This window comes from Xyrauchen texanus, chromosome 41, assembly GCF_025860055.1.
Source record: "Xyrauchen texanus isolate HMW12.3.18 chromosome 41, RBS_HiC_50CHRs, whole genome shotgun sequence".
In the NCBI taxonomy this organism is placed as follows: Eukaryota; Metazoa; Chordata; class Actinopteri; order Cypriniformes; family Catostomidae; genus Xyrauchen; species Xyrauchen texanus.
In genome coordinates, this window is record NC_068316.1 from 9,907,696 (window position 1) to 9,921,509 (window position 13,814).

Consider the following 13,814-nt stretch of genomic DNA (forward strand, 5'->3'; position numbering starts at 1 on the left):
GCACATTTGAATTTTAACATGAGGCCTGAGAAAGCGGCTCGTACAAGCACTCGTCTATCTCTATCCTGAATACCTGTCAAATCACGGGCAGTTTTATTTGATGTTTCTGCATTCAAGCACTCTGTGTCTCAGCACGTGCTGGAAATTCACATAGGCCCTGTTGCTATTTTCTATCTCTCTCTCTCCCTGTTTTCAACTGAAGTTCTCTTGCCTGTGAAACATGGAATAATGTAATTCAAACAGTTGGGCGTAGGACGGCCCCCTCGCTGGGCCAGCCCGGGCCCAGGCAGCGCCTGCAGGATGATCATGCACTGCTGTCAGCCACAATAAAACCAAGCTTTACTTATTGAGAAGGGAACTGCGCATTGCACAGGGATCTGGAGATCAAGAGTGGGAAGACATACACACGCTTCAGCTTCAAACTCTTCTTAAAAGGATAGTTCACCCAAAACTGAAAATGATGTCACCTTTTACTCAAGTGGAAGCCGTTCCAAACCCTTTAATGCGGTGAGCAATTTAATTATTGAGCAAACGTTATGATGTCATGTCAGAAGAACCGATGAGAATGCAACATGACGTTCCAAACCTGAATGGCTTTTTTTTTTTTTTTTTTTTGTGGAATACAAGAGATGTTTAGGTAGAATGACAGCCTCAGTCACCATTCACTTTCATTAAGATAGTATACAATAGTAATTTTAGCTTATGAACTACTTGAGGGTGAGTAAATGATGACCAATTATTTCTTTTTTTTGGGTGAACTATCCCTTTAAGGAGACACTCAAGAGTGTTTCAAACAGGAGTGTATGGGTGGATGCTTTGGGGAAATCTTATGATAAACACAAAAACACCCTCGAAGACACACACTCACACCCACATACACATCATTGCAAACACATTCACCTTTCAAAAACACCTACTTGTTTACACAGGGGGACAATACCTCATGCAGCTTTGCCAACAGCCTGAAGATCGAGAAGAACTCTAGATCGAAGGTATCATATGGTTGCATCAGACATGTTTTGTCGCAATTGTGACCTACGGCTGTGAATTCTCCTGGAAATATTTTTGAACAGGGCCGTCCCTCATTTTATCTGCGCACTATTCATTTATACTCCCAGCTCTGGGGGATTGAAGCTAATTATTTCTTTATAAATGGCCCTGTAAACAGGAGGGGGAATAACTCTGCCATTTGCTTGTGCCAAATGCAGATAAGTCGTCATATTTGAGTGTAGGATTTCAGACGTGTGAAAGATGCTTTGGTTGGTCTGCAGCGAGTCTGGCTGCATTTTTAGAGAGACACAGCTGGAGAAGGAAACAGCAGATGGGGTTGTGCGTAGGAGTGATGAGACGGAGGAAGTCCTGGCACAGAGACCCTGTCTTCTCCTATATGTTCTTCCTTTCTTCCTTTCCTCTGTCTCTGTGAGTGGGCTCGCAGGGAGTCGCGCTCAGTGTTATAGATCTGAGCTGGCTCCTTTTGTTTCTGGATCTCATTCTCTCTTTCTAACTCTCGACGTCTCTCTCTCTCTCTCTCTCTCTCTCTCTCTCTCTCTCTCTCTCTCTCTCTGGGCTGGATGGTGTCCCAGAGGAATTTGGCTGCAGAGAATGGTGTCTTCTGTGTTGAAAACACCATCTTGAGAAGACACATCTTTTCTCTATACGTGCCAATTAGACACACACAAACACGCACTACAGACCTGCTCTCAGACACTGCACATATGAATATACACGTACAATTACGGTTGCAGCAGTATTCCGGTTTCACGGTATACCACGGTATGAAAATGTACTGTTATCATACCATGTACATTTGCTTATCTACGGTATTGAGAAAAAAAATGCAAACAGACGGAGAATCTCACCTGCGCATGCGCATCTCCTTTTCTCCTCGACTGCCTGTCAGACTCGTCAACTTGCCCCACACACACACACGCACCGGAGAAAATGTCAGAGAGAAGTGAGGCAAGGGGGTCTGACATAAGTGTGTGTGTGTGTGTGTGTGTGTGTGTGTGTGTGTGTGTGTGTGTGTGTGTGTGTGTGTGTGTGTGTGTGTGTGTGTGTGTGTGTGAGAGAGTTAGAGCAGTGTTTCTCTGTTGGGTCGCAGGTCTATTTGGGCTGGGTCAGAGACTGCAGGGACGGAACAATTATATGGTTCTCACATTGAAGATATTTTGCCGGCCGCCCAAGAGATTAGGACTGCCGAGGCTGATTTACAGTTTTTTACGATTGCTATGACAGATTTTTCAATACTTTTAACAATTTTCCGAAACTCTTAACACAGTTAGCACTACATCCGTCTGTGTAAGCTATACTATTAACACATTTATTGTTGCTTTAACACAAAATGCATACAATTAACACAAATTTAAAATGCTTGAACTTCTTTTACACAAGCTCAAACAAGACCAAAACAATGGATTTTTACTGCCAAAATTACCAATGCTTTAACACTGTATGTCAGAACAGATAACACCATGTTCTAAACCTAAGCTTACAGGCTAAAGTCAAGGTAAACAGCTGTTTATATTGTGAATTGAAACACAAATATATCCCCTGTATTTTATTCTATTGTTACTGAGAAACAGCTGATTGAATTATGCAAATATATAAATCACAGCTGATTCCCATCTAGGAAACACACTCAGGTGTTGAGGTTCTTTCAATCGCATGACCATATGGTATAATGTAAAAGAGAACCTTTTGGGCTGATGTTTTGTGGAAAGGGAACAATATAGAGCAACAAAAGAAAGAAAGAAAAATGTCTGCACTAGGTAGAGGAAGACGTATACCAGGACAAGGGAGAGGAGTGGGACAAGGGCAAGGGAGAGGAGTGGGACAGGGGCAAGGGAGAGGAGTGGGACAGGGGCAAGGGAGAGGCGTGGGACAAGGACAAGGGAGAGGAGTGGGACAAGGGAGAGGAGTGGGACAAGGGCAAGGGAGAGGCGTGGGACAAGGGCAAGGGAGAGGCGTGGGACAAGGACAAGGGAGAGGCTTCAAAAGAAACTGCAGAGCAAAACACAATCTATGATCAATACAATATACTGTCTGTTGTATAAGACCTGACACATATAAAATAATGCAGTTTCTGTAATTCCATCTGATGTTAGTGTTTTTATGACATTGTGATTGACTAAATCTTCCTGTTGGACGAGAACATATGTTAGTGTTTTGAAAAATTATTTGATTTTGATACAAGTTTGCAGTGTTTTGGTAGACATAGTGTATTGTTGCTAGTGTATTATTGTATTTTGAAAATTAGTGTTGGAGTTTAGTTTACAATGTGTGATTTTGAGCATGAAATTAAATGTTTTGCCAATTGTGTGTTGTAGGTGTGTTGGTGCGTTAAGAGTTTAGGAAATTTGTTAAAAGTACTGAAAGAATTGTCATAGCGATTATAAAAAAAAAACCTGTAATGATCAGCTAATGGCTTCTCAAATGCACTTTTGCATTTTATATCAACAGTGGCAGTTGTAGTTAAAGTTTCAAGATGTTTTTCAGCTTGTATTTATTTTTTCATAAATACTATAATTTATTATTATCATTACTATTATTTAAGACTAGCTACATTGACTTAACAATGGTAATGAGGAGCCTTTCCTCTTGTGTATTATGTATGATCTGTTTGAATGATGTTTGAAATTAGAAACAAACTGGATAATAATGGGCTCATAAGTCAATATGCACTTACATTTTTAAAAGGGGGGAGAGAAAACTTCCTGTTGATTTTGTTGTTGACGTCAACAACAAAAATAATGTAACTTGATGTATGTCCTTGTTCTTGAAAACCATGAACAAATCTATGCAACATAAAAGGAAATGCAACCCAGGATACACCACTTGATTTCCAATGTAAAATATGACTTTCTTTTTAGGCAGAATGTTATCCTCAGTCACCATTCGGGTTCATTGGATATTCAATATTCTGTCTAACTTTTCCTTTTGTATTCCACGGAAGAACGAAAATCATATGAAAGTAATTTTTGGGTTGACTATTCCTTTAATTTTTAAATGTGCACTTTCTACTCCGACATCCGGTTTCTCCAAACCGTGCTCTCTGGAGGTGACAATCTTACAAAGATATTATTAGCACAATAAGTTTAAAGTGTATATAACTATATCATAGGAGGATAACGCATTGTATTTTAAACAGTCAACACTTGCTGTTGCTGCAAATTGATGTCCGAAAATGCTTCAATGCACTTTCATTGTGTAGCGTTCATAAGGGACCATCTCCAAATTCTACCCCTAGAGCTAAAATATCATGGTTTCCAAGCATTCATTCAATTGATGTACTATACATTAAAAAACTACACCATTTAGCATTTGGAAATATTTTTTAATAACAGTTTTTTTAAGATGAAACCTACAATTCTACCTTATATTCGCTTGGACCCCAGCGATGTTTTAGCGCAGATGGTCCCTAAAGCACCATAGATGAATATTCAAAAATGTCTAATTTAAAAGTACTTTTCTCATTACTTATAAAATATGTGTATGGAGAGAGTAAATACATATGAAACTAGACTCTAAGATCAGTTTTAAACCCATTCAAATTATGTTATACATAAAAAATCTACAACATTTAGAATGTGGGAATATTTTTTGAATAAGTGTTTTCTTTTCCTCTTTATCTTAGAATGCCTTCACGGAGATGTACGGTCAGCAGAGAGACTCTGTGTTCCACCCCTTGTCGTACCTAACAAAAGTGCTTGGACTGGCGGCACTAGGCTTGGCAGGAATGACCATCGGAGCCTTTTTCGCTAAGAAGTGACAGCCCTGTGGGTCTCTCCGCCTATGTATCTCTATTTCTCTGCCTGTCTCTCTTCTCTAGCTTATCAAAGCATCTTTCAGCGGTGCACTGCCCTGCTCTGCCCCTCCAGCCACGGGAGCTGCTCCGCTCACTCTCTCCTTTGCTCTCTAGAGTGAAGAAAATGCAAAGAAAAAAAGAATAAAGAATGAAGATACGCTTTGAATATGACGCTTGTCACTGCCATGTACAGTTGCACAGTACACAGAGATTGACACACAAAACAAATGCATACACAGACACTCACACATACTTCATATGGATGCAAGCAAAGAATACAAAAAAGAACATTGATCACCTTAAAGTTTGTTTCTTTTGTACGTGAAACAAGTACAAAAAGATTTTTTGAAATTTTTCTATCAGGTTTTTTGGCATTTTGTAGCATGAATCAAAAAAAAAAAAAGAAAGTTTGCCGGCGTGAATGTAAATAATTTCTCGACTGTCTGCATGTGTGGAAAAAAAATACTTTTTCTGCTTGAGTAATTTTTCTATTGCATGATGGCATTTTGAACTTGGCCAACTCTGTGTCGAATCGGGGTGGGTTTTTTTCTACATTGGATGGACTTCTTGAGATCTCCTGTCAAACCAACAGATGCTGAGCATTCCTCATTAAAAAGTTCCTCTTTGATTTGCTCTGTGTCTTTCTGCGTTTGTCAAGCACAAAGAACTTGCCAAGAACTGAACAGCGGCTTGAAGACAAACGGTCATCATGATGTAATCTCACCCTGACATGGGACACAGAGTTGTCTGACCCAGATCGCCACTCCTGAATGTAACAACTGGATTTTTGGAAGTTTGACTCCATAGAAGCTAAAGCATTCCCGTTGTATATTGGTATTCATATCCATTTGTTTCTTACATTTTTTTTTTTTGTATATTCGTGATGCATATGTTAAAGTTATAGTCTATCCAAAAAGGTGTCCTTTGACCAAAAATTCTGTCATCATTTTCTCACCTTCGTGTACTTGCAAATTTGTATAAAGACTTAAATTTCAGTCTGTTCCTCACATAAAGCTATTGACTTGAGAAGACTTGGACTTTGTGCTGTTTTTGAAGCTTGAAAGCTCTTGCCCCATTCATTGTATTTACATGGAAAAGAGCAACCAGTTCATTCTTCAACATATTTCCTTTGTGTTCCATGGAAGAAAGTCATATGGGTTTGAAATGACATGAGGGTTAGTAAATAATGACAGAATTGTTTTTTGGGTGAACTATGCCTTTTAAAAAAGTAATTTTGAAGATACATTTCAATGTTACGTATTACCTATTCAAATAATGGCAACAACAAGTGGGTATTGTGTGTGTACATCTGTAAATAGATTGTGTTGATAGAGCTGGGCTAGTTGGTGTTCTGGGGAGATTTAGTGGATGGGCCGCCAGCTATGTCCAGCCAGGTGTGGGTGTGTGTATCTGCAGAAGAGACAGGCAGGTAAGGGTTATGGCAGCTGGGAACAGAAGTTCATTCAACCTGGCATGATAGGAATTCAGACACTGGAGTTTTGAAAAAAAAGACCTAATACACAACGGACACTGTAATTTACGTCCCAGTTGTTTTACACTCTTCCCTAGTGGTCGACCGATATATCACCTAGGCCGATAAAGCGGCAGATAATCAAACTTTTTTCATTATTGGCATCGGCCCTTTGGACGATTGCATGTGAAGTGACTAAGAAATGCAAACGACCAGTCACGATTAATTTATTGTTATGTGCCATCGTGTTATTACAATAATAGACCGGTGTGCAACACGGTGTCATTTAAACCGTACGCATATCAGAGCTGCGGCAGATGCGTTTGAGCTCATAATGTAAAAGTGCTCATCTGTTTCGTTCTCCCTCTCTCTCCCCTCAACAGTTCCCTGTAACTTTTAACTGTCTTGTCTAATGATAAAAAGGCAAATATCAATAAAACTAATATCATATACATCTGCAAATATGTGCATATCTAATTTAAACAGTTGTAATAAACCAACCTCACACAACTTCAGCAGATCCAGCTGTGGATTCTGTGGAGCACTAATATTTTTGCCTCTAAAGCATGTGTTCTAACAGCCTCTCCTCAACAGTTCCCTGTAACTTTTCTAATGATAAAAGGCAAATATCAATAAAACATATATTATATACCATTTGTAAATATTCAGATATCTCATTTAAACAGATGTCATTCACAAACCTCACAAAAATCCAGCATTTTCTTCCCCTCGAGTGCTCATCAGATATCTTCCTCTGAAGTGTGTATTCTATCAGCCAGAATCAAAAACTTCAGTGTCAGGATCAAAAGTTCCTCTTATTCACAAATCACGACGACAATCCAAGCAGGCGTTCCAGGCCTTTTAAACTGTCAGGAGATTGCTGGATCCGCACGAGTGCAACTTCATGGCTGCATCCGAAACCAGGAAAATGCTGCCTCCGGAGGCTGTATACAGAGGTACGGTGAAAATAAGGTGCTTTTCAAACTGTTCGGATACCAGTTTCCTTAAGAGTTCCATTCATTCATAACAGCTGTCAGTTAAGCCATTAACTGATTAGGCAGCAAGGAGGAAAGTCAGCTGCCTACGTTTTCAGATGCAGCCCAAGTTAAAAGCGCTTCTCGAGTAAATGTCTTATTCACTATCACTGTATGTACAATTGGTTTGATTTGGTATTTTTGAGAAAATATGATTGTTAACGTGGACATAGTCCTCGTGGATATCGGCATCGGCCATTAAAAAACCCATATCGGTCGACCACTACTCCTCCCCATTATCCATGTTATTTGGCTGGCACTCTTTTGTGCTGTCGATTTTTTTGGGATGCCCCCACAACCAAAGAAACCTGATCTGTCTGCTGGAACTTCCGCCCCAGAGAGAGTCTTCTGCCATCACTCAACCTCTACAGGACATTGCACTGGGAGGGTTGATTTCTCATTCACAGGAAGATACTGAGACATCAGCCTGTGCTAATGTCATTTATCTCTCAAAAAATCATTTAAAATTGCTGGTGTATGTCTCTTGTCATGCTGAAATTTGAGGCTGAACGACAACCATGGCCAACAGTTTTTACATTTCTTCTGTGTTTAGAAAATATTGTTTTGATAGCCTGGAACACTAGGAACCATTGCTTAAAGAAATAATCTGGGTTCAATACAAGTTCAAACGACAGCATTTGTAGATAATGTTGATTGAAGGTGAATTCATCTATAAATGTTAAAATACTCACTGTTTCAAAAAGTATAGCCACAAGAAGTAAAAAATATGCATTAACATGATTTTAGTGGGATAAATTAGTTGACTAGCCTCTTCCATGTGAAGTTATTTCCAATTTCACAACTTCATTGCCAGGAAGACGTAACGCCACAAACCCTAAAATGACTGTCAAAATTTGAACAACTTTACAGCTCAAAAATGCACGAGTTTTAACATTAATAATTAATGTAAGCGCTTCTCTAAAATGTATAAGCTTAACATATCTGTCTTTAAACCATCCAAAAATTGGCCCCATTGACTTTTTGGCCCCAATTGATTTTTGCCTCGATTTCTTTTTTTTGGGGGTTAATACTAGGGCTGCATCTAACGATTATTTTTGATGTTGATTAATCTATCGATTATTTCTTCGATTAGTCGACTAATCTAACGATTATTTTTCCGATTAATCTAATGCATATTTTTGGGATTAGCCGATTTATCCATTGGCAAACTTTCCAATAAATAATAAGCACAACTTCTACATTAGTATTTCAAACTTTTATTAATTCATTTTCTGAAATTATTTTTGTATCTGTCCCTATTCAAATAAACAATAAATAAATAAATAAATAAATACACTACAGGCTACTGTTAATATGTAAATATAACATTATTGTTTGTTTTTAAAGTCTACATTAGAGACATGCGCGGGACGGATTTCTCCCTTAATAATTCCTAAAAAGCGGACATCTCTGTTATTATCAATGAAACTGACTGCACAATGAATCTTTCATTATATCGATTTGCCAGTATGCAGAATTCAGCACTGAACAAAAAGTCCATTTTGAGCGGTGAGGAGATTCCATCTTAAATGCTTCTGATTGGCCATTGCGTTCAGAAAATGAACACATATGTCTGTGATTGGCTACATTGTTAAACGCTGCAAACATGTATACATAGAACGATTTACAGGCCGGGGTCTATCTATTTTGTTTTAGTTGTTCTTGTTGCTTTTGTGCAACAGATGAATGACAATTTATTTGTTTTGAGATGTTCAATTTATAGATTTCTATTTTGCGGGAGTCCCGCGAATCGTTTTATTCTCCCGCAACCAGCACACACACGAGCGCATTACCGCCCGCGCCCGCACTCGGCCATCAGATCCCGCGCCGCACTCTGTTGTGTTGGGTCCCGCGGGAGTGCATGTCTCTAGTCTACATGTGCATACACAACTTTTAAAAACGGGCAATTTAAATGCACTGAAGGCTTCGTTGACAGATTTAAGTTGAAGTTATAAATGAAAGTCCATTTTATTGTCGCCGAATGGGCCAATAAATTACATCTGCACCGTTAGCAATTAACACTATTAACTAGCACACAAGCTGTAATAGCTGAAAAAAGTAGGTATGACCGCAACAACAACTCCAAAAACTCACTGTAATAAAGCCTACTTACCCTACTACTTACCCAGCTGGCTCGTCGTTTTGAGTTCGCAGAGTCACAGGATGTTTCCTTTTAAGATGCTCGTTCATAGCAGTTGTGCTGCCATGGTATGACATTTCCGCTTTGCATAGTGAACAAAGCACCTTTCTGTTCGGCTGTAGTTTAAAGTATTCCCATACTTTGGATGATCGTGGTTGTCATTTTCACCATGAGCTGGACGCATTTCATTCGTGTCGACGTATTTTCATAGTCATTTACATTTATGCATTTGGCAGACGCTTTTATCCAAAGCGACTTACAGAGCCTTTATTACAGGGACAATCCCCCCGGAGCAACCTGGAGTTAAGTGCCTTGCTCAAGGACACAATGGTGGTGGCTGTGGGATTTGAACCAGTGTACTTTTTCTACTTCTGATTACCAGATTACCAGTTATGTGCTTAGACCACTACACCACCACCACTCCACTCCACGTCGACGTAATCGATGACGTCGACGCGTCGTTGCGGCCCTAGTTAATACGTATTATGTCTCAAATTTGGTCAATTGACCTTAACTTGTATTGAACCCAGAATATTCCTTTTAAATCTTGCCCAAATTCAATAATAATCAATCGTCATAGATGTGCTGTATATACAGATGTCACTCAACATAGGCTAGATGTAATATTTAATTTGGCATTAAGTATAAGGCTTAAAGGGATAGTTTACCCCCCAAAAAATGTCATCATTTAATCACCCTCATGTTTTTAATTACTCGTATTACATTCATCCGTGCAACACAAAAAGTTTCACAGCGCATGTTTTCTTGAGTGTTTATGTCAGTGATATCCAAAACCAACAGTAGAATTTGCATACGATGGATTAGCTTTGCCAGAAATTACGTTATCTAACGTATCAACACAGCTCAAGCTTTATAGCGGTACAGATTATACATTTCCTATCTACTATTGTACTTTATTGCTGCACCCTTTGTTGGGTGGAGAACTGTATCTGAATATCTAAAGAGAGTTTTACTTTAGCTGCTAAAGATCTAGCAATGTAAGACCGTTGAGTGTAGCTTCACCCTGTTACTGCACCATACGAAGCTGCTCATGGATGAAGCCAGCGTAAAACTGCCACTGCTGGAGCAGAACAAGTCTATCCACTCCTTAAGTCTTACTTTCCCTCTGGTTAGAAGCTGAGAAGACTCTAGATCAGTGGTTCTCAACCTTTTTTGAACAAACGCCCACCTGACCTCTTCATGATCCTCTTAACGACCCCCAAAAACAAAACAAAAACACTTCAGAAATACTATTACAGCCAAACAATTGCAACACTGATACCTGAAGCCTGAGTTTTTGGTAAAAAAAAAAAAAACTGAAACAGAAGTTTCTTATTGTATTTAAACTACATGTAAAAGCCTCAAGTTGAGTAATATTGTGTTTGGAAAAAAATGCAAAAACATATGGATTGTTTGAAAGGTATTGCAAATGTATTTAGAAATTCAAACAAATTCAGGCTCACACACAAATTTTTTTAAGATGAACCAATCACGTGAACAATAACGTAACTAACCTAAATGGCCAATGAAAAAGCAGCGGTTGCACTCAATTAGGCAATATATACTAGGCTTCAAATTTGAATAGCCTACAAACGGTCATTTGATTTCAAATGACGAACAAAGACGACAACAGGTCGGCCACCTGAACTGAACCGAAGAAAAAACGACGTCAAAAACAGCCACTTTTTTTAATTAATTATGGTCATTAGTGTGAGCCCTGAGCACTAATTATGCGCCTAATTATGTATTCCGCGTTATGTACAGAAGAAGCCGGTGAAAGCGCGCCTCTATTTTGCGCAGAAAATTCTCCGCCTCTTAAAAGCATGTGTAATTTAGGAAGCGGCTCTCCTGGCATATCCTCCTGGTGAAGTGGCAGCAGTAATCCGAGCAAGACGAAGACATAGGCTAAGGAGAAGTGCTGAAAAGATTTTTGCGCAGGCCGCCTGTTGAGTACCTCTGAGTAACGCCCCCCATTTGTGCCTGAGCGCCCCCCTCTCTGCTGCCTCGTTCACACCGCCCCGCAACACTGTCCAAACGCCCCCTAGGGGGCGGTACCGCCCCCGTTGAGAAACGCTGCTCTAGATGCACCTACTTGAGTCAAAGAAGAGGCCTTGTGAATTAGCTTCAAAAGCATCAATGCATAATTTGTACTTAAAACCAATTTTGAATACGGCATGCATCAAATGCCTCTGCACCTTATAAGAAGCAATGACACTGGTCTTCTTCATGAGTGTAAAGCCCGAAGCATACTCAAAGCAAGTACACAAACACAGACGATTTTAGCTACGCAAGCTGGATTTTGTGCATCGATGTAAAATGCAAAAATGTGTCAGATTGCAATTCATAACACAGCTCAAGTACGCGTTGCATTCTCAACGTTGCCGCAGGGGGCGCTATATCGGACATTAGTGTGTGAACTGTCCGCTTCTAAAGTGAGTTTCCTCTTTCAACTTACAAGTTAGCATGGCTGAGCAACAGTTTGAAGAAAATATTGATGTGCAAGTTAAAGTCAGTATATTTAAAGCAACTTACCTTAACTGTAGTACATCCGGTTTTATGGCACTTTTAAAGCTAACTCTTCCCCCCCCTTCTTAAATACTGAGGCTTGTTACCGCCAAAGTAACGTAAGTGTTCATCCGGAACGTGCGTTGGCCAAGCACTCGAGTCTGCTTTCGTGTATTTGTGTAAAGTATGTTTCAGGCCTAAAGCCTCTTTATTTGTATATGTAATCAAACAGGCAGTGATTGTTTGCTGAGAAAATTTTATTTGCCATTTGACTTTTATTGACTTTGCTGGCAAAAAAAAGAGAAAAGGACTAAGATGAAATAGAAGAAAATCTTCCAGCACATGGATGTGTGTGTAAATCATGCATTATTATAGGGCTTTTATGTAGTGGTGTGTGTGTACATTAAAACAATTCATAATGTAATACTGTTTCCTAATCAGATGCAATACGATGAAGTGGCTAGCGATACATCTCTTCCATGTTAAATTTGAATGCTAATGTTGTCGGTCGCTTGTTTTGTTTTTTCTATGGCGTTGTGCCGATATAGCCCCACCCACACTTAAATCTCATTGCTTCAATATTAAATATCAGATATGCTCTGATTTTGTATTAGTGTGCTGTTTTGCTGCATTTTTCCTTTAAGTGTGGACAGACATCACATTGTGTCTGGTTAGGACAGTGTAACAGAGGGAACCTGGGTCTAGCTTCAGTGTCAATATTATATTTTATTTAACACATTTTTTGTATCTTAAAAAAAAAAATGTAAATGATTATCCCTTTACAGAAAAAAAATATTCTGAATGTAAAAATAGGATAATACACCAGTGACACATGATGTATGTAGCCATGTGCTCTGATAAGCTACGCACTCACTTTCAAAGTCCGTCAGAGTCTTATGACTTGTAGCCTACTTCTCCAAAAAATGTCCATCTGTCAGTTCATTTTCCATTCATTCAACTGTGTTTTCATCATTTGGATGGAAAGAGGATAGGCATTTGATTCAGCCCACGTGCTCTGTCTGATAAAATATGGAAGTAATATTTAAATAATGGACAAGGGTTTTTCCCTCCTTTCGCTTGGACAGTCATGTTCTGGTGATCTGTTTAAACTAAAATTGCAATTGTCTTCATGGTGGCACTAGTTAAGTGTTTAACCATATTTATATATAATGCATGAGTGCATTTGTTCATCCCTATCTATACAGTACAGCTTCATTTTTGAATTGCAGTGTGATTTTTCACATTGCATTCAATATAAATGACTAATTTTTGGTATATATTCTGAAACAAGCGCCATGACCCATCACATCAGATAGAGAAGATTATCAAACCCAAATATAGTGTTTTCTTTCCTACGGCAGCTACTATAATGCATCCATCTTACAATACCACTTTCAGAGAGAAAAAAATAAATCGATTTTCTTCTCTGATTTCTTTGCTTTCTTTCCTTTTTAATGACTTTGCTGCCATACCTTCCCTCATATATCACATAACCATTAAAATGTAGCAAAATATCCAGGGGATTTTAATATAGAGACAGGATATTCCGAGTTTATATTTGATTTCCAAATTCTCATTTTTCCATCATTATCCTGTTTGTCTTTCTATTTTGTACATTCTGTCTTGTATGCCCTCAGCATGTAGCATTCAGAAAGGATTTTTCATGATGTTTTCTTTGTTCTACTTTCTTTTTTGTGACCCTTTTGTTCAATGTATCCTCATAGCACTTGTTTTAAATGTGTCTATATTATTTTGTGTACGAACCCATGTCATAAGCTAACGTTTATGTGTTCTAATTAAATAAACTTTGCCTTATCATCTGAGAAGAGCTGTCACGGTCTGCATCACTGACTCAGAAAC

General features: G+C 38.9%; 1 protein-coding gene across 2 annotated transcripts in view; it reads left to right on the forward strand.

Annotated features, from left to right (window-relative positions):
• Window positions 1–13,814, forward strand: part of bcl2a (BCL2 apoptosis regulator a) — a 166,004-nt gene that overhangs the window by 68,247 nt on the left and 83,943 nt on the right. Inside the window, exon 2 of one of the 2 annotated variants that reach the window (XM_052113831.1) lies at window positions 4,634–10,664. The exons of the other annotated variant lie outside the window; for it this stretch is intronic. Coding sequence (XP_051969791.1) covers window positions 4,634–4,768 — 135 coding nt within the window. The 3' untranslated portion in view covers window positions 4,769–10,664. Of the gene's footprint in view, window positions 1–4,633; window positions 10,665–13,814 lie in introns of those variants that run through there. 2 annotated transcript variants of the gene reach the window in all.